Source organism: Herpailurus yagouaroundi, unplaced genomic scaffold (genome assembly GCF_014898765.1).
Source record: "Herpailurus yagouaroundi ecotype Mexico unplaced genomic scaffold, PumYag 166, whole genome shotgun sequence".
Classification (NCBI taxonomy): Eukaryota; Metazoa; Chordata; class Mammalia; order Carnivora; family Felidae; genus Herpailurus; species Herpailurus yagouaroundi.
Window position 1 is genome coordinate 6,102,619 of NW_024412407.1, and position 22,039 is coordinate 6,124,657.

The following is a 22,039-nucleotide window of genomic DNA, read 5'->3' on the forward strand; positions in this document are numbered from 1 at the left end:
ACAATTAAGACCAACATTTATCTAATACTTTATAATTCACAAAGCAAATATTAACTTATTTAATTAATATCCAATGCTCAGAATGAGCCCCAGGGTGAAATGTGAGTATGCTGTGATTTGGTCTTGCAGCATTGGGATGGATTATCTAGAGGATGACCTCTAATGGCTAGATCAGCAGTCTTTCTGTTGTGGTATGAATTAGGACCTGGGGTCCTACTTTAAATGTCTTTTTTTTTTTAAGTAGGCTCCCCACCCAGCCCAGAGCCCAATGTGGGGCTTGAACTCATGACCCTGAGATCTAGACCTGAGCTGAGATCAAGAGTCAGATGCCTAACTGACTGAGCCACCCAGGTGCCCCCCAGGGGTCCTACTTTAATCTCTTAGCAGGGAGGAGGCAGGAAGAAACTGCCATGTAATTCTGTAGATAATTTGTTCCATTTAGTTTGATAGTTTAACATCACAGATTAATATAAAACCAGGTCAGGCCTCATCAAGATAGTAGAGGCAGATAGTAAATGCAGCTGACTGACAAATGCAAAGGAAACCTGCTACAGAAATGTAGCATTGAGTTATTTCCATACGAAAACAGAGAGCAGGTCTAGACCAGGAGGATAGCATAGGGTCATGACCGGGGCTGGGTTTTTCCAGTAACAGTCTATGATGGCCCTTCCTAGAAGAAATTGACAAGTGTCCTACATTGACAGGTGAAAGACAGAGTGGAAAACTTGGATAAGGAAAAGGTGACCTGCAAGGAATTAATTAGCATATTCTTTTTTTTTTTTTACCATTTTTTATTTTTTAATATTTTATTTTATTTTATTTTTATTATATGAAATTTATTGTCAAATTAGTTTCCTAGCATATTCTCTTTGAGGGAGTAGTTGAAAATAAAATATGTCTGCCTAGGTCCTGGGTTGTGTCAAGAGCCTGAGGGATATGTCAGGTGAGAAAAAGAAGAATATCTTTCTACCTAGGTAGAAAGGCTCTTTGTGTTTATTGACTTAGAATTTATTTTTTTTATTTTACTATTTTACAATTATTTATTTATTTATTTTGAGAGAGACAGAGACAGTGTGAGTGGGGGAGGAGCAGAGAGAGGGGGAGAGGCAGAGAATCCCAAGTAGGCTCCGTGCTGTCAGCGCAGCACCTGTTGTAGGGCTCAAACCCATGAACTGTGAGATCATGTGAGCTGAAATCCACAGTCAGATGCTTAACTGACTGTACCACACAGGCACCCCATGACTTAGAATTTATGATAATTGTGATAAAAATATCCAGCGTGTACTTAAGATTTATTTTAATTTCAACTCTTTTCTGAAGTGTTATCTGTAAGTTTAAAGTGGAAATAAAGGATCTATATCCTATTTTCTAGGTATTAAATTATATTTTTGTATAAATGCGGGTCATAACACAAAAGAAAGCTGAAGTAGCCATACTTATATCAGATAATCTAGACTTTAAAATAAAGACTGTAACAAGAGATGAAGAAGGGCATTATATCATAATTAAGGGGTCTATCTACCAAGAAGGCCTAAAAATTGTAAACATTTATGCTCCAAATGTGGCAGCACCCAAATATATAAATCAATTAATCACAAACATAAAGAAACTCATTGATAATAATGTCATAATAGTAGGGGACTTCAACACCCCACTTATAGCAATGGACAGATCATCTAAATAGAAAATCAATAAGGAAAAAATGGGTTTGAATGACACACTGGACCAGATGGACTTAATAGATACATTCAGAACATCCTAGAGCAGCAGAATACACATTCTTCTCCAGTGCACATGGAACATTCTCTAGAATAGATCACATACTAGGACACAAATCAGTCCTCACCAAGTACAAAAAGATCGAGATCATACCATGCATATTTTTAGACCACAACGCTATGAAACTTGAAATCAACCACGAGAAAAAATTTGGAAAGATAACAAATACTTGGAGACTAAAGACTATTCTACTAAAGAATGAATGGGTTAACCAAGAAGTTAAAGAGAAAATTAAAAAGTACACAGAAGCCAATGAAAATGATAACACCACAGCCCCAAACCTCTGGGACGCAGCAAAGGCGGTCCTAAGAGGGAAGTATATAGCAATCCAGGCCTTCCTAAAGAAGGAAGAAAGGTCACAGATACACAACCTAACCTTACACCTTAAAGAGCTGGAAAAAGAACAGCAAATAAAACCCAAATCCAGAAGAAGGCAAGAAATAATAATGATCAGGACAGTAATCAATGCTATCAAAACCAAAAACAAACAAAAAACAAAACAAACAAACAAAAACACACAGTAGAACAGATCAATGAAACCAGAAGCTGGCTCTTTGAAAGAATTAACAAAATTGACAAACTCCTAGCCAGTTTGATCAAAAAGAAAAAAGAAAGAACCCAAATAAGTAAAATCAAGAACGAAACAGGAGAGATTACAACCAACACAGCAGAAATAGAAACAATCATAAGAGAATATTACAAGCAATTATATGCCAATAAAATGGGCAATCTGGAAGAAATGGACACATTCCTAGAAACATATGAACTACCAAAATTGAAACAGGAAGAAATAGAAAATTTGAACAGACCCATGAACAGTAAAGAAATCGAATTAGTAATCAAAAATCACCCAAAAACCAAGAGTCCAGGGCCAGATGACTTTCCAGGGGAATTCTACCAAACATTTAAGGAAGAGTTAAGACCTATTCTCTTGAAGCTCTATTCAAAAAATAGAAATGGAAGGAAAATGTCCAAATTCTTTCTATGAAGCCAGCATTACCTTGATTCCAAAACCAGACAAAGATCCCACTAAAAAGGAGAACTATAGACCAAATTCCCTGATGAACATGGATGCAAAAATCATCAACAAGATACTAGCTGACTGAATCCAACAATGCATTAAAAAATTATTCAGGGTGGGTTCAATATCCTCAAAACAATCAATATGATTCATCATATCAATAAAAGAAAGGACAAGAACCACATGATCCTCTCAATAGATGCAGAGAAAGCATTTGACAAAATACAGCATCCTTTCTTGATAAAAACCCTCAAGAAAGTAGGGATAGAAGGATCATACCTCGAGATCATAAAAGCCATATATGAAAGACCTACCACTAATATCCTCCTCACTGGGGAAAAACAGAACTTTCCCCCTAAGGTCAGGAACAAGACAAGGATGTCCACTCTCACCACTGTTATTCAACATAGTATTGGAAGTCTTAGCCTCAGCAATCAGACAACACAAAGAAATAAAAGGCATCCAAATCGGCCAGGAGGAGGTCAAATTTTCACTCTTTGCAGATGACATGATACTCTATATAGAAAACCCAAAAGATTCCATCAAAAAACTGCTAGAACTGATCCATGAATTCAGCAAAGTTGCAGGATATAAAATCAATGCACAGAAATTGGTTGCATTCTTATGTACCAATAATGAAGCAACAGAAAGAGAAATTAAGGAATTGATCCTACTTACAATTGCACCATAAGCCATAAAATACCTAGGAATAACTCTAACCAAAGAGGTGAAAAATCTATACACTGAAAACTATAGAAAGCTTATGAAAGAAATTGAAGAAGACACACACACACAAAAGGAAAAATATTCCATGCTCCTGGATAGGAACAACAAATATTGTTAAAATGTCAGTACTACCCGAAGCAATCTACATATTCAATGCAATCCTTATCAAAGTAACACCAGCATTCTTCACAGAGTTAGAACAAACAATCATAAAATTTGTACGGAACCAGAAAAGACCTGAATAGCCAAAGCAATTTTGAAAAAGAAAACCAAAACAGGAGGCATCACAATCCTGGACTTGAAGATGTATTCCAGGGCACCTGGGTGGCTCAGTCGGTTAAGCAGCTGACTTTGGCTCAGGTCATGATCTCATGGTTCTGTGAGTTTGAGCCCTGCATCGAGCTTTGTACTGACAGGTCAGAGTCCAGAGTCTGCTTTGGATTCTGTGTCTCCCTCTCTCTCTGCCCCTCCCCTGCTTGGGCTCTGTTTCTCTCTCTCTCTCAAAAATAAATAAACATTGAAAAAAAAAAGATATGTATTCCAAAGCTGTAATCATCAAGACAGTACTGGCACAAAAACGGACACTCAGTTCAATGGAACAGAGTAGGCCAAATGTGTGGCCAACTAATCTTTGACAAAGCAGGAAAGAATATCCAATGGAATAAAGATTGTCTCTTCAGCAAGTGGTGCTGGGAAAACTGGACAGTGACATGCAGAAGAATGAATCTGGACCACTTTCTCACACCATACACAAAAATAAACTCAAAATGGATGAAAGACCTAAATGTAAGACAGGAAGCCATCAAAATCTTCAAGGACAAAGCAGGCAAAAACCTCTTTGACCTTGGCCACGGCAACTTCTTACTCAACACGTCTCCGGAGGCAAGGGAAACAAAGGCAAAAACGAACTATTGGGACCTCATCAAAATAAAAAGCTTCTGCACAGCAAAGAAAACAATCAACAAAACTAAAAGGCAACCAATGGAATGGGAGAAGGTATCTGCAAACGACATATCAGATAAAGGGTTAGTATCCAAAATCTATAGAGAACTTACCAAACTCAACACCCCAAAAACAAATAATCCAGTGAAGAAATGGGCAAAAGACATGAATAGACACTTCTCCAAAGAAGACATCCAGATGGCCAACTGACACATGAAAACATTCTCAACATCACTCATCATCAGGGAAATACAAATCAAAACCACAATGAGATACCACCTCACACCTGTCAGAATGGCTAACATTAACAACTCAGGCAACAACAGATATTGATGAGGATGTGGAGAAAGAGGATCTCTTTTGCACTGCTGATGGGAATGCAAACTGGTGTGGCCCCTCTGGAAAACAGTATAGAGGTTCCTCAAAAAATTAAAAATAGAACTACCCTACGACCCAGCAATTGCACTACTAGGATACAGGTATGCTGTTTTGAAGGCGCACATACACCCCAATGTTTATAGCAGCACTATCAGCAATAACCAACATATGGAAAGAGCCCAAATATCCATCGATGGATGAATGGATAAAGAAGATGTGGTATATGTATGCAACGGAGTATTATTCAGCAATATAGAAGAATGAAATCTTGCCATTTGCCACTACACGGATGGAACTAGAGGGTATTATGCTAAGTGAAATTACTCAGTCAGAGAAAGACAAATATCATATGACTTCACTCATATGAGGACTTTAAGATACAAAACAGGTGAACATAAGGAAAGGGAAGCAAAAATAATATAAAAACAGGGAGGGGACAAAACATAAGAGACTCTTAAATGTAAAGAACAAACAGAGGGTTGCTGGAGGAGTTGTGGGATGGGGGATGAGCTAAATGGGTAAGGGGCTTAAAGAATCTACTCCTGAAATCATTGTTGCACCATGTGCTAATTAACTTGGATATAAATTAAAAAAATTTTTTTAATATGTCATACCTAATTAATTCAAGAAATAATTACCAATTATTTACAACTTGTCAGGCACTGTTCTAGATGCTAGGTATAAAGCAATGAACAAAACAAAAATTGGTGAGTAGAGTTATCTATTTACTACTTTTGATTTCCCATGCTTGATAATGAATTCATATTACCCTGGTCAGACAGCTCCTTCATCCAGAACCAGCCCTCTAGAATGCAGAAATCTTGCCTGGGGAAAAATTCATCTTCACAGGACAGGATTCTCTCTCTCTCTCTCTTAAGTTTATTTGTTTATTTATTTATTTATTTATTTATTTATTTATTTATTTAATCAATACACCTAACATGGGGCTTGAACTCATGACCCCGAGATCAAGAGTCTCATGCTCTTCTGACTGAGCCAGCCAGGCACCCCAGGACAAGATTCTTGTATCTTTCCTCCCATCTCACTGATATAAGCATCAATAATGAATGGAGAGAATATAGGGGGGAGGATGTGGTAGGACCAGAGAGCAAAGTAATGATACTCGGAGACAATTTACTGAATAGTCTGTATGTGCTAGATGCTCTGATCAGACTTTTACAAAATTATCTCACTGGAGCCTCATAAGAATCATGGGAGTCAATTATTATCATTATCTACAGTTTACATATATCAGGCAACTACAGCACAGAGACGTCATGTATGTTGCCCAGCATCACACAGTTAGTAAATGGAGGAGCCAGAATTCAATGCTGGCATTTCACAGCTGTGCCTTTGGATAACTGAGGAGAGGAATAAATGGAAGATATTAAGAAAAAGAAGAAAACTGTGATGGGTTGGCCTGGAAATATGATTCAGCTGGTTCATAAAAACTATCTTCAGTTGCTTGCTAACTTCTGATTTGAAGTATTGTGGAACAGACACATAGATGTACAGACATACATAAAATGTACCCTAATTTGGCTCCTGTTGATTGTCCACATTTCATCCTGGAAAAAATAAAAAGTGAATGTTGTCAAAAAGTGGTCATTAACAAACAAAATCTCAATAAAGCACTCTTAAAATACCTCACTGTGAGCATTGAAACTTCCTGGTGAACCCTGCAGGATAAACTTGTTGCAAAATGTGCTTGCAGATAACTATATGAACTGGTATTCTCAATAAGGCTTTAGTTAGTCCAATAAAATGTTGGAGGATATTTAATAAAGATACAGTTTGGCTTTTGGAATAGCTGATCATCCTGCATCATACTTCCTGAAGGTAAGCGAGTCCAGCTGTCTTTCAAGACTGATTTTGGATCATGGCAGTAAAAGCATGTGAAGAGCACATACACATGAAAAGAACTCCATTATTTAAAAATATATTTCCTTCTAGTGATTCTATGCATGTTTTACAAAATTATAGTTATTATCATACATATAACTTTAATCCTGATATTTCACCTAACGCATTGTAAGCATTGAATATATCTCTCCATGTAAAATTGTCATGTAAGGGGCACCTGGGTGGCCCAGTCGGTGGAGTGTCTGACTTCAGCTCAGGTCATGATCTCGTGGTTTGTGAGTTCGAGCTCCACATCAGACTCTCTGCTGTCAGTGCAGAGCCTGCTTCAGATCTTCTGCCTCCCTCTCTCTCTCTCAAAAATAAATAAACATAAAAAAATTTAAAAACTAGTCATGTAATATTCATCGTATAGATGTGGCCTAATTTTGCCTAACCATTTTTTCATTGAAGTTTTGAGTTGGGAGGGATCCTAGACCATATTTCAATATTTCACTAGGCAGGAAGGTCACTTCTCCTTTTCTTATATATTTCCACTGATAAGAAGACAATATATTTGGGGATATATCATCTATTCAACAAATATATATTTTGAACTACCGCAACGTGGTAGGCATTGTTGGATAGTCAAGAGTAGGGTCTTTCTTCCTGCATGTAAATGTGGTGAGATATGGAATGTGACATCTGCCACAAAAGAGCTACATAGTGTATTGAGAACAGAGAAAGAAGTGAGGGGAGTTCATGGAGTGAGGGGGATGTGAACTAGAATTTAGAGTATGGCAAAGGGTTTAGAATTCATTCCATAGCTGGAAGCCTCTTTCTCCCCCTCCCCTTCACCCATTTTGTCCATTCCCCCCATTCCACTCTGGCAGCCACGAGTTTGCTCTCTGTGTTTATTAATCTGTTTCTGATTTTTGTTTGTTTTTGAACCTAAATATCTTAATTGTCTACCAATAGCGAGCCAAAACCCTTTAAAGAAAGACAAAAAAAAAATTGAGACAATCAACAACAGAAAATCCATAATGTCTGGCATCCAGTAAAACAATTAGTATAAATTCAAAGAAGCAGGAAACTAGGCAGAGAAAAACGAGGCAATAAAGGATACCAGCAATATTGCAGAACAGGAAACCTAGACCCTCCTTCCTCCATGGAGACAGGGACTTAACAATGATACATGCACGAGTTGCCTTTGTGAGAAAGCCAGAAACCACGTAAGAGATTCCTGGATGAGGATCTTCCTGTTAGATGTTGGGAGTTCTGGTTCTCTCTTCTGTTTCAGCTACTAAATGGCTGCCTTCTTTGCCACTCAACAAAATGACAAATCTGAAACAACATAAACAGGAAAAGTCCAGTGCTTTACTTCATTAAAACATGGCGGACCCGATGAGACAGGAGACCCTGCTACTTCCATGTTCAGTGAGTGGGTAAAATATCCTGCCCAACTCTCCTATGACTCCATGAGACTAGCTTGCAGCTTCCATTCTAGCCAGAGACAGAGCTGCCTTGAGTCTGGGTACAATGGCACCACCCTGCTTTCCGAATGGTTATGAAGAAATGTATCTTCTACTGCTCATTTCTTATATTCAAGGAAGAAAGGTGGGTGTTTGTAGCGATCAGCCATTTGTGGTTTTGTGAAATTCCAAGGCTTGTGTCATTCAAGTGAATTCCTGAATGTGGGTACAAACTGTTAATGTCTAACCTTTTGAGACCAACAGACCCCAAACATGGGTAAACAGGAAATAAATGTATTTTTGGCTTGAGTTGTGAAGGCTATTTTCTGTATATATATATATATATATATATATATATATGTGTGTGTGTGTGTGTGTGTGTGTGTATGTATACATGTATATATATATGTATGTGTGTATATATGTATACACACACACACATATAAAAGAGGTGGAGAGGAGGGAGAGGGAGAATAGATAATAGAGAGTAATTCCTGCATCCCAGCCAAACACATTGAAGCCCCAGCAGGAAAATTCTTGGCATTCATTCACTCACCAGAGTCCTTCTCAGCATGGCATAGCATGGCATGCCATGGCATGGTCTGATTGGGAGGAAACCCTCAATTCCTGACTTATCCCTTGGGAGGGAAAGCAGTTGAATGTATATCCAATGTGCTGATTTTTTTTTTTTGGGGGGGGGGGCGGGGGGTGGTGGTGCTGCTGCTGCTAAGGGACTGGTTTCTGTCTTGCCTGAATCTAAGCACTGATAGCAGTAGGCTGTCAGGCTGGGGGCTGTTGAAAACATGGCTTGGTCAGACACCAGAGTCTGCAGTACCACAAATAGACACTAGATGGAACTCCAGTACCACAACTTTCTATCCCATCAGAGACGCTGTCTACTGCGGACAAAAGCAGATCTTGAGTAATAACTCAAATATCCACCAGGAAGTGAACAAATAAATATATTGTGGTATATTCATACAATGGAAAGCTACTAAGTAATAAAAAGAAATGAACCATGTTTACATACAGTAGCGTTGATAAATACAAAAAAATACTGAGTGAAGGAAGTCAGGCATGAAACAGGATTCCATTAACATGAATTTCTAGAACGGGCAAAACTCATTTATAGTTATGGATCAAAGCTCACCTGGTATCAGGGATATGATTGCTCAGGGATATGAAGGAACTTTTTGGAGTGATGGAAATGTTCTAAATCTTGAGTGTGGTGTTACATGAGTATATATATTTATCAAAACTTGTCAAACTGTACACTTAAAATAGGTACTTTTAGTTGTATGTAAATTTTCCATCAACAAAGAAAATCTATGGTAAAGTCATCCTGAGCAGAGGAAAGGTTGAATTGTGAGAGCTCCCACTGTTGTCAGCTCAGAAGTGATAAAAGCTCCTTTAGAAATAGAAACCCATAGGGGTGTCTGGGTGGCTCAGTTGATTATGCGTCCAGCTTCAGCTCAGGTCATGATCTCACTGTTCATGGGTTCGAGCCCCGCGTCAGGCTGTGTGCTGACAGCTCAGAGCCTGGAGCCTGCTTCGGATTCTGTGTGTGTGTGTGTCTCTCTCTCTCTGCCCATACCCTGCTCACATTCTTTCTCTCTGTCTCTCAAAAATAAATAAGCATTAAAAAAAAAAAAAAAAGAAAGAAAAGAAACCCATGTTACTGTTTCCACAGGTGCTCTCTGATCCAGCCGTGTTGAAGGGTGAATGCCACAGGATTCCTGACCTTTATATGTCCTGTCCTGTTTCCAACTGCCTGAATACTAACCTGTTATTACATATTGCTCATCTTTTGAAATCTCTTGGGTTTTGATCTCGCCTTCTTACCCATCTACTTCTCACCCAATTTGAAAGCCCTGGTACAGATTTCCCAGTGATTGTTGGGAAACCCTGGAGGTTGCTCTTGTTTCCAGACTGGCCTATCATTCTGATTCTGACATACATTCATCACAGTTTGGTTCTTTGTAATGAAAGCATTCACCTGTACATTCCATCCACCCTCAAGGATTAGTGTCTTCTTAAATACAGTTGCAAAGTGGGAGTTTCATCTTACATTCCTTTAGAACCATGTTTTTGGAAGTTATTCCTCAAGTGAAGGTGCTGTTTTCCACTATTTCCATCTTGAAAGTTCCAGATTGACTTCTCTGATGGCCCTGGCCAGGAATTGCCAGGCTATTTCTCTTATTTGGACTCTGCCCCCTTTCCATGGGCAACAGAGTAAAGGTTGACATGGATGAGGAAATTACATGTTAGTACTTGGTTTTCATTCTTCATAACACTGCCATGTAAGACTGACTGGATGGGCATTTCCAAAATTCTTTTTTTTTTTTTAATTTTTTTTCAACGTTTATTTATATTTGGGACAGAGAGAGACAGAGCATGAACGGGGGAGGGGCAGAGAGAGAGGGAGACACAGAATCGGAAACAGGCTCCAGGCTCTGAGCCATCCGCCCAGAGTCCGACGCGGGGCTCGAACTCACGGACCGCGAGATCGTGACCTGGCTGAAGTCGGATGCTTAACCGACTGCGCCACCCAGGCGCCCCCCCAAAATTCTTTTTAAAGGGCTAATGTAATCGGAGGAAACTTAGATTACTGACTTGATACTTTTCTTCCTTTCCAGTGTAAATATTTAATGCTATAATTTCCTTCTAAGCACTGCTTTAGCTGCATCCCACAAATTTTAATATGTTACATTTTAATATTTATTCAGTTCAAAATATTTCTTAATTTCCCTTAAGATTTCTGCTTTGGCCAGTTGGTTATTTAGAAGTGTGTTCTTTACTTTCAAAATATTTGGGGCATTTTCCATGTATCTTTCAGTTACTGTTTTTTAGTTTAATTCTATTATGATATTTTAGTTCTATTTTATTTATGTTTTATTTATTTATTAATTTTTTTAAATGTTTATTTATTTTTGAGACAGAGAGAGACAGAGCATGAACGGGGGAGGGTCAGAGAGAGAGGGAGGCACAGAATTACAAGCAGGCTCCAGGCTCTGAGCTGTCAGCACAGAGCCCGATGCGGGGCTCGAACTCTCGGACCGTGAGATCATGACCTGAGCCGAAGTCGGACGCCTAATCGGCTGAGCCACCCAGGCGCCCCAGTTTTATTTATTTATTTAATGTTATTTTCTTAGTCTATGTTATTCTTGTATGGATTTGGAATTTATATATTCTATTTCTATTCTTTTACAAGTTGATCTGAAAATTTTACCAATAAACTTTTAATATAGTTAATTAATATAATAACCATTATCTTATATAAGACCTTAGGAAACTTTTATTCTGAGTATTGCCTGACTTACATTATTTTCAATAATTTTAGTTATGAATGTCTAACCCCACAAACTGTTATTGTTATTTTTGTTACACATCATGTTCCCTAGGAAACAGACTGTGAGAGGGAGATTGGTGTGTAAGAAGTTTATTGGAGACTGCTTTTGGAACCAACACCTGTGTGTCGGGGGTGGGTAGGGGTGGGTAGGTAGGAAGGTGAAGGAAGTAGGCTTGGTCAGAGGGACAAGTTGAACTGTGTTGCAGTCACAACAAGGTGCTTAGCCAATTTCATGGGAAGCTGTGGAGTTGAGGTGTCCAGGCAGTGTTATCCCCTGCTGAGGCAAAGGGGCCCTCTTGCTCTAAGAGGGTTTCAGCTAAATGCTGTCTGCAGATAACCCCCCTAGCAGCTGGGGGAATGAGTGCTTTCATCCTGTAAAGGGTGGAAGGAATCATGTCTATGTACCATATTATCCATTATGGTCCATCCTTGCCTGGTTGTGGATATGTAAACCTGAACCTCAGACCTGAGTGGGAACACGCCAATGGCTTTATATTCTCAGGGGAGAACAATTATAATATTATTGTAATTGTTAATTATTTTCTGCCATGAGCCATGACAGAGGCAGACAGCTTCCTCATAGTTTCCTTTTGCTAAAAGCCAAAGAACGAAAAGAGAGCTTATCACTTTTGGAGGTATGATTATATACTTAGAACTCCCCAAAATTAGTCAAAAAAATACTAGAATTTATAATGTATTTTGGTGAGATGGCTTTGTAGAAGATATATTTACAAAAAAGTACTTGTTCTTTGTACTATTTATAAATACCCAGAAATGGAAAGGGGGAAATATCTCATTCACATTAACAACAAAAAGTGTCACATATTTAGGAATAAGTTTAATTAAAAAGGCACTGAATATGTATAAAGAACACTATAAAATCTTACTGAAGTAAGTAAAATAAATTCTGACTGAAATAAAAATACATATGTTTTGAGATTAAAGATTTAACATCATAAAAAGTTACTTTCTAAAAATTATTAGGTATATAATACACTAACAATGGATTATCTAAAAAGGACTAGAGAATATTACATACACACACACACACACACACACACACACACACGCACACAATGGAATATTATGCAGCCTTAAAACAGAAAGAAATCCTGCCATTTGCAACAACATGGATGGATCTTGAGGGGCATTATACTAAATGAAATAAGTCAAAGAAAGACAAATACTATAAAATCTCACTCTTATGTGGAACCTCAAAACATCAAACTCATAGAAACAAAGAGTAGAATGGTGGTTGCCAGGGGCTGGGGGGTTGGGGAAATGGGGAGATGTTGATCAAAGGGTACAGACTTCCAATTATAAGATGAATAAGTTCTGGGAAATCTAAGGTACAGCATGGTGACTATAGTTAACAATACTGTATTATATACTTGAAGGTTGCTATGAAAGTCAATATTTTTTTAATGTTTATTTTTTATTTATGTATGTATGTATGTATGTATGTATGTATGTATGTATTTTTATAATTTACATCCAAGCTAATTAGCACATGGTGCAACAATGATTTCAGGAGTAGATTCCTTAAGCCCCTTACCCATTTAGCTCATCCCCCATCCCACAACTCCTCCAGCAACCCTCTGTTTGTTCTCTACATTTAAGAGTCTCTTATGTTTTGTCCCCTCCCTGTTTTTACATTATTTTTGCTTCCCTTTCCTTATGTTCACCTGTTTTGTATCTTAAAGTCCTCATATGAGTGAAGTCATATGATATTTGTCTTTCTCTGACTAATTTCGCTTAGCACAATACCCTCTAGTTCCACCCACATAGTTGCAAATGGCAAGATTTAATTATTTTATATTGCTGAATAATACTCCATTGCATATATATACCACATCTTCTTTATCCATTCATCCGTTGATGGACATTTGGGCTCTTTCCATACTTTGGCTCTTGTTGATAGTGCTGCTATAAACATTGGGGAGCATGTGCGGCTTCAAAACAGCATGCCTGTATCACTTGGATAAATACCTAGTAGTGCAATTGCTGGGTCATAGGGTAGTTCTATTTTTAATTTTTTGAGGAACCTCTATACTGTTTTCCAGAGGGGCCGCACCAGTTTGCATTCCCACCAGCAGTGCAAAAGAGATCCTGTCTCCACATCCTCGCCAACATCTGTTGTTGCCTGAGTAGTTAATGTTAGCCATTCTGACAGGTGTGAGGTGATATCTCATTGTGGTTTTGATTAGTATTTCCCCGATGATGAGTGATGTTGAGCATTTTTTCATGTGTCTGTTAACCATCTGGATGTTTTCTTGGGAAAGGGTCTATTCTTGTCTTCTGCCTATTTCTTCACTGGATTATTTGTTTTTTTGGGTGTTGAGTTTGATAAGTTTTCTATAGATCTTGGATACTAACCCTTTATCTGATATATTGTTTGCAGATACTTTCTCCCATTCCATTGGTTGCCTTTTAGTTTTGTTGATTGTTTCTTTGCTGTGCAGAAGCTTTTTATTTTGATGAGGTCCCAATAGTTCATTTTTGCTTTTGTTTTGCTTGCCTCCAGAGACATGTTGAGTAAGAAGTTGCTGTGGCCAATGTCAAAGAGATTTTTGCCTGCTTGCTATGAAAGTAAATCTTAAATGTTCTCACTACACACACGCATACACACAAATGGTCATCATGTGAGGGGATGGAGATATTAACTAACCTTATTGCAACAATCACTTCACAGTATATATGCGGATCAAATCACCACGTTGTGCACCTTAAGCTTAAATATTAATTATATCTTAGTAAAGCCAGAGAAAAAAAAAGAAAGTGAGAGAGAACATGCAAATGTGGCCAAGTGTTGACAGTGAGTGAATCTCCACGAAGGCTATATGTGAGTTATTACAATATTTTTACAACTTTTATGTAAGTTTAAAACATTTTTTGAAAATAAAAAGTTTGAGGGGCGCCTGGGTGGCGCAGTCGGTTAAGCGTCCGACTTCAGCCAGGTCACGATCTCGCGGTCCGTGAGTTCGAGCCCCGCGTCGGGCTCTGGGCTGACGGCTCGGAGCCCGGAGCCTGTTTCCGATTCTGTGTCTCCCTCTCTCTCTGCCCCTCCCCCGTTCATGCTCTGTCTCTCTCTGTCCCAAAAATAAAATAAACGTTGAAAAAAAAATTAAAAAAAAAGAAAATAAAAAGTTTGATTAATTTTCTTAATAAAAAATAGCAAAGAAGACTTGTCATATCAGATATCAAAACATATAAAATCAATTAAGTCTACTAGGTATTTGTGTTAAAATAGACAAAGATGACAAGTTGAACAGAAGAGGGAACCCAGATAGAATTTCAGATGGATTAAAAATTTTCAAATGAATAGCAAAATAATATGTGTGTATATAAATATGGTAACTTATAAAAATTTGGGTGGATATATGGTAAACTGTTCATATGAGTTAATGGGACAGTGTATGGCAGGAAAGAAATGAGGAGGAGAGAGAAACCAATCAAAAAAGAAAGGAAAAAAGTACCACCTAAACAAAAAACAGGATGTAAGATTTTATCAGAGGTGTGATGTAAAATTATATAAATGTGTGTTCATTTATTTTTTTATTTTTATTTTTTAAAGTTTTTATCTATTTAAGTAATCTCTACACCCAGTGTGGGGCTCGAACTCATGACCCCGAGATCAAGAGTCACATGTTCTTCTGACTGAGTCAGCTAGGTGCTCTTATGTTTTTTTTAAAAATAGACATTTAAAATGAAAAATTGGGTAAGATTTGCATAAAAATTCGATTACGTATTAGTAATTGCATATGAATTTGTTTTAGCTAATATTTGATCAAAAAGGTAAAATCCATTTTAGTTAGTATATTTAAAAAAATTTTTTTTAATGTTTATTTATTTTTGAGACAGAGACAGAGCATGAATGGGGGAGGGTCAGAGAGAGAGGGAGACACAGAATCGGAAGCAGGCTCCAGGCTCTGAGCTGTCAGCACAGAGCCCGACGCGGGGCTCGAACCCACGGACCGTGAGATCATGACCTGAGCCGAAGTCGGACGCTCAACCGACTGAGCCACCCAGGCGCCCCTAGTTAGTATATTTTAAAATAAGTTGTGAGTTATGATTTACATTTGTATATTTACATTTTTTGTTGATACTATTCTCAGTTCACAAAAGTGAACCATTGGCTTTTTTATGCACAAGAACAGTTATAGAGATAGTAATACAAATACAACAATTCAAAATAATCCAATGTAAATTGCAAGCACGCTTTTGGTGCAGATACAGGATGTGAATCCCTAGTGCTAAGTGACTTTGTAAGGACTTTTGCACAAGCAACCCCCAAAAGAAAAGCACCAATCAAAATCACTCTCCAAATTTTATCTGCTTTTTAAAAATGTTTGTTTATTTTTGAGAGACAGACAGAGCACGAGTGGGGGAGGGCAGAGAGAGAGGGAGACAGAGAATCTGAAGGACTCTCCAGGCTCTGAGCTGTCAGCACAGAGCTCCATGCAGGGCTCAAACTTGTGAACCACAAGATCATGACCTGAGCTGAAGTCAGATGCTTAACCGACTGAGCCACCCAGGTGCCCCCAAATTTTATTTGCTTTAAATAACTCTATAATTCAATGAAGAATTTGTCTGAAATTTATATGTCAAGTCCAAAATTTTGCTTCATTGTCCACTTAGTAGTAATTTATGTGGATTATGGGAGGAAGTAGAACAAGGTGAATATACTAACCAGAAGTAATGATCAATGTTATTGTAGATCTAGGATGTTCCTCCAAATGGTAGTCCTTGGCTCTCTCTATAAATTACCACTTATCTACAAACTATAGTTTTGGATGGCAACTGACAAATGTGTTTTGAAGCAGGTCCTTCTGATTCCTTAATCTCTAAAAGTCCTTCAAATAGGACTGATTTGAGAAACCTGATTTTTATGACAGCATCCGAGAAAATGAATATAGCTTCCTAGCATATTTCTAAAAAACCCATGTGTTGTAAATGTCTCTTCACTGCCTTGATTCAGATCTCAGCCTGCACAGAGAGCACGCTACCTGTCTGGAAAGGTAGCTGTGCTGATGTCTTTCTTCCTCTTTCAGTGCTGTGGTCATTGTTGTTTGGTCTATCTCCAAGAATCTGCGTCTTTCTCTGAATGTTTGTAATTGTTCCCATTACACATCTTCCATATTCTTTTCCAGATGATCCTCAGATATGCCATTTTACAAACATTTCTAGGGAAATAATGGTTCCTCTTTCCCGAGGCACATTTATTTTTTGCGCTTAGCCGTGCAGACCTGGATGCTGCTTTTTATTGCTTCAGGGAAGGGCAGAGATACAACCAACCAAATTATAGGCAAGCAGACCTAGCTTTCCTTATCTGTCAGATGGTTCAAGGTCATCCTCTACTCCCAGCCATATTCTCAACCATACTTGCTTAGTGTGACAGAATTCCTATTCCTATTCCTGTCCTTCATGTACCCCTCCAATGCCTCTGGGTAGAATGGAGGAGAAATGTTGTAGCAGCCCTTTCACTGTGTTTCTGAACACGTATTTCTTTGCCATCAGGACTTTCTGCTCATCTCTCTTGGCACCAAGATCCTCTACACTCATTTCACTCATGCAGCTTCATATACTGGTTACCCATGATATAGAGAAAACTGTTGGTTGGGACAGATACCCACTTCAATATAAGAAATCAGGTTGAGAGATTGGAATAAAGAGGATGAGCCCTGGCACGAAGGAGGCTAATAGCTATTGGCACATGATTTGAAGCTTGATGCCAGCAAGTTGGAGGAATTATTCAGAACTGGTACCCTCAACTTTACTTGTTCAGGGGCACTGACCTTAAAAAGCTCAGATCCAGAATCTTCTTTTGTAGACTGTAGATATATCTTAATCTAATCTTAAAGTTCTCAAAGTCCTCTTTACACTGACTTGGGTTACTCTCTCTTTAACCGTCTGTGGCCAACTCTGAGGATGTCTACAAGTTTCTATACCCATGAACAAATCTGCTACAAGTTATTAGTTTTGGATTTACATAATGTCTTAATTAACACCAATGTGGTATCTGGCTGTTTAGTGGTAGTGGTGGTTGGTGGTGGAGAGCCTGGATAATAGCTCATAGGAGAGCTAGATACTGTCATACTCTGTTTTCCTGAAGTATAGAAATCTCTGGATCCAAGTTATATCAGATTCTTGTAGTCTATGTTGCTATCGTCCATCCCTACTCCTGAGCCCCCAGCCATGAACCACCATGTTAAGGGACTCTTCCTTTTTTCCATGCCTGAGTTGACTGGACAAGTGCCAACTCTGATCCTGGGCTTATGGCATGTAATGACACACACTCCTTTTCCATATTCTGTATGTCTCTAGTGGGGAGGGGGTTTTGCCAAGACCCTTAGTTTATTTTCTGATTGCCTCACTCATATTACCCCTGTGGCCTCCTTTGTTCCCGAAGTAGGCTAGGGACATCCTGCTTCCTAGAACCAAATCTACAAGAAACAAAGGTACGTAACAAAGCCAAATGGGAACAGGATCATGCTTGGAACTCTCTCTGGGCAGAAAACAATAACTGGTATGGACTAGAGATTAGGGGAGGAGAAGGAAAAATGGGGTAAAAGTACGGAAGGAAGCTGGCAGGTTCAGTGTTTCTGTGTTGGCATGACCAGTCTCTCTTCATCCTCTTCCTGGATGTAGGGCTTGGTGCCAGGGCCCCCGAGGCTTTCTCCACAAATAAAAGGAGGTGAAGCTGTCTGGTGTCCCTATTTCAGGTTCTTGGGGGCAGCCAAAATGATGTCCTTTGTCTCTCTGCTCCTGATTGGCATCATGTTCCCTGCCATCCAGGGGAAGCAATTTACAAAATGTGAGCTGTCCCAGGTGCTGAAAGACATGGATGGCTATGGAGGCATTGCTTTGTCTGAATGTAAGTTCCCGGCTGCCTTGCTTCATCCATTCTTCAATTCATATGTGTCTCTTTTTCATCCACCTTTCCCTCTCCACTTTTATTCAATTATATAATAATCCTTTTATCTTATCTGCTTATCTGTTTACCCACGAACTGTGAGATCATGACCTGAGCTGAAGTCGGACACTTAACCGACTGAGCCACCCAGACGCCCTTATTTTCCCTTTCTCTTATTGTCTGTCCTTTTTGGAACTCTTTTCATTTCATCAATATATTTTGTGCTTTGCAATATTTGGAGATTGGCTAGAGAGCCTTTCTATGTCTGGTAATACAGGTCCTCATTCATGCTATAAATGCATAATTTATAGTCACCTCTGTGATACCTCTTTCTCATCTTTCCCTCAGGGATCTGTACCATATTTCATACTAGTGGTTATGATACACAAACCATAGTCAATAACAATGGCAGCACAGAATATGGACTCTTCCAGATCAACAATAAATTTTGGTGCAGGGACAACCAGATCCTTCAGTCAAGGAACATCTGTGACATCTCCTGTGACAGTGAGTAGCCTCTTTTATCCTGTTCCTCTGTATTCCTGGAGGCTACCTCTGGGATAATCTTATTATTATTTTTTTTTAACGTTTATTTATTTTTGGGACAGAGAGAGACAGAGCATGAACGGGGGAGGGGCAGAGAGAGAGGGAGACACAGAATCGGAAACAGGCTCCAGGCTCCGAGCCATCAGCCCAGAGCCTGACGCGGGGCTCGAACTCACGGACCGCGAGATCGTGACCTGGCTGAAGTCGGACGCTTAACCGACTGCGCCACCCAGGCGCCCCATAGGGATAATCTTATTTTTGGTGTCAAGCATACTTCTGGCTTCAGCGCCTTGTACTCCACTTCAACTGTGGGGCTTGAATTGACAGAATTTTCATGTTCACTAAATCCCCAGGCAGTTCCCAGAAGTTCACAGGTAGATGATCTGAGCTGTCTGGGGTTCTTGAAGTCTAATACCCTGCATTTTCAGAGTAAGTCAGTTGATGAAGTTGACAGTTCCTCCGGGGACATCCAAGAAAAGTGAAGGGAATCCTTATCTTGGATGGGGAACATTATTGTATTGCCTTTATCATATAGAAAGGCAACAGGCATAAGCCTCCAGTTCAGAGAAGAACCAGACCTAACAGATCCAGGGAAGAGGGAAACACATTATCTTTCTGGGTAATACTTTGCTCTCTCATTCCTCTCCTTGCAACTCCTGCCAGAGTTCCTGGATGATGACCTTGCTGATGACATGATTTGTGCCAAGAAGATCCTGGATAAGGAAGGAATTGACTACTGGTGAATCTCCATTCTATTCTTTACTTTTCCCTTCTCCTCCTTTTCCTCACTCCTTTAGTCCAGCACTACTGTCCTCTCTTTCTATCTCCTGACCACTTAATTTAGAATGTAGTTTTCAAAACAAAAGTCATTGAGAAGATTCAGTTTTCCGATTTTCTAAGCTTCCCTCACACCACTCCTGTTTAACAATATTCCTAATAAGCATAAGAAAGAGAAGGCTGAGACATATGGCTCCCTTCACCTGGACGTGGACATCTAATTCAGCTTGTTTTAGTCCTAGACCCTGAAGCAAGCCCTTGATACCACTGCATGTCTTTTCCAGTTCTATAATTTTTTGGAGTTTTAAAAGTGAACCCTACCCCATTAGGTGGCTCAGTGTCCCTTGCCATCTGGCTAGGAATGTCCTTCTGTAATTTTCATCTACACTCTTCCACCTTGACCCTTTTGGGAATAAAGCTAGATGGAAGTTTGGGCTAAGATCCAGTCATCCAACTTGTCCTGTCTCTTTCTCCATTATCAGGTTGGCCCATAAACCACTCTGCTCTGAGAAACTGGAACAGTGGCACTGTGAGATGTTGTGAGTGCCTGCGGTCTTTGCTGTTTCTGCCCTCTGTACATTCCTGGAATGCCTTTCCCCTAAGGCTACCTCAGTTTGCTTCTTTCTACCCCCTTGAAGCTGATTTGTCTCTGAGCCCTGAACTCTGTAGTAACACCTTTGGACACTTGAGAATGATTCTCCAGGGATGTGTGACTGGTACACTGGACTTTTGACCCTTGCTTAGTGCCCCCTGATGGCACTTTAACTACAAAAATGGATTCCACCTCTGTCTTGAATAAAGGGCCTGATTTTGAATGGCTGGCTGTATTTTCTTCCTGGAGGGAGGAGGAGGAAGTAGTGTGAGTGGGTGGACACTGAAGCTATAAGTCATAGCCACCTTCCATCTCTACTGAAGAGGAAATAGACTGAACTTAGAAAGATGGAGGTTACTTTCTGTTGCAACTCGATTCAAGAAACTCATTGATCACTAGCATATTCAAGGAACTATAGAAGGAGTAAAAAATTGGCAAAAGGGTCCCTTCCCTCAAGGACTAGTAGGAAAGATAAGATAAACAATTAATAAATAATTATAATGCAGAGCGCCTGGGTGGCTCAGTCGGTTAAGCGTTCGACTTCAAGTCAGGTCATGATCTCACGGCTGGTGAGTTCGAGCCCTGCGTCAGGCTCTGTGCTGACAGCTTGGAGCCTGGAGCCTGCTTTGGATTCTGTGTCTCCTTCTCTCTCTGCCCCTCCCCAACTTGTGCTCTGTCTCTATCAAAAAATAAATAAAAGTAAAAAAAATTAAAAAAATTATTATAATACAAGGGATAATGTCATAGCATCATGAGAGAGTTTAGAAATGTGCTCTGAACATTCATAAAAAAAGATACTTTACATTGGGGGGGTGCTGTGGAAAAAGAGATCAAGAAAGGATTTATTAAAGGAGTGGCATTTAAGCTGGTTTTGAAGTATGGGTTGGATTTTTGACTGGGAGATGCGGGGTGGGAGGACAGCAAAGATAGGGGTGCCAAGAATCTGAAAAGGGTGACCAATGGGTTGAGGAAGATTTGAGTCCTAAAGTCTGTTTCTGCTACTCATTGACGGTGCAAACCTGGGCATGTCATCTCTGTCCTCTGTGCTTCAGCTTCCTCATCTTAAAAGGAGGGTTTTGGTTCAGGTGGTTTTATTTTTTGTTTGTTTGTTTGTTTTTTTAATATCTCTTCCTGCTTTGACAATCCAGCATGCCAAAACTCCAATTTAAAGTACCACATTTATGTACAGATGGCTACCAGAAGCATTAAAAGATGCTCAACATTACTCATCATCAGGAAAATATGAATCAAAACTACAATGAAATATCACATCACACCTGTAAGAACGGCCAAAATTAATAACACAGGAAACAACAGGTGCTGGTGAGGATGCAGAGAAAGGGCAACCCTTTTGCACCGTTGGTGATAATGCAAACTGGTGCAGCCACTCTGGAAAACAGCATTGAGGTTTCTAAAAAAAATTTTTTTTTTTTAAAATTTTTTTTTCAACGTTTATTTATTTTCGGGACAGAGAGAGACAGAGCATGAACGGGGGAGGGGCAGAGAGACAAGGAGACACAGAATTGGAAACAGGCTCCAGGCTCTGAGCCATCAGCCCAGAGCCCGACGCGGGGCTCGAACTCCCGGACCGCGAGATCGTGACCTGGCTCAAGTCGGACGCTTAACCGACTGCGCCACCCAGGCGCCCTGAGGTTTCTAAAAAATTTAAAGTAGAACTCTACAACCCAGAAATTGCACTACTAGG

The 22,039-nt window shown here is 39.4% G+C and overlaps 1 protein-coding gene across 1 annotated transcript; it reads left to right on the forward strand.

Annotated features, from left to right (window-relative positions):
• Positions 1-16,103: 16,103 nt before the first annotated feature.
• On the forward strand, positions 16,104-20,557 carry LALBA (lactalbumin alpha). Its single transcript, XM_040488300.1, has 4 exons — positions 16,104-18,380; positions 18,768-18,926; positions 19,629-19,704; positions 20,225-20,557. Exons 1-4 carry the CDS (start codon positions 18,248-18,250, stop codon positions 20,283-20,285), a joined length of 429 nt encoding a protein of 142 aa, XP_040344234.1. The 5' UTR covers positions 16,104-18,247; the 3' UTR covers positions 20,286-20,557.
• The last annotated feature ends 1,482 nt before the right edge of the window (positions 20,558-22,039 follow it).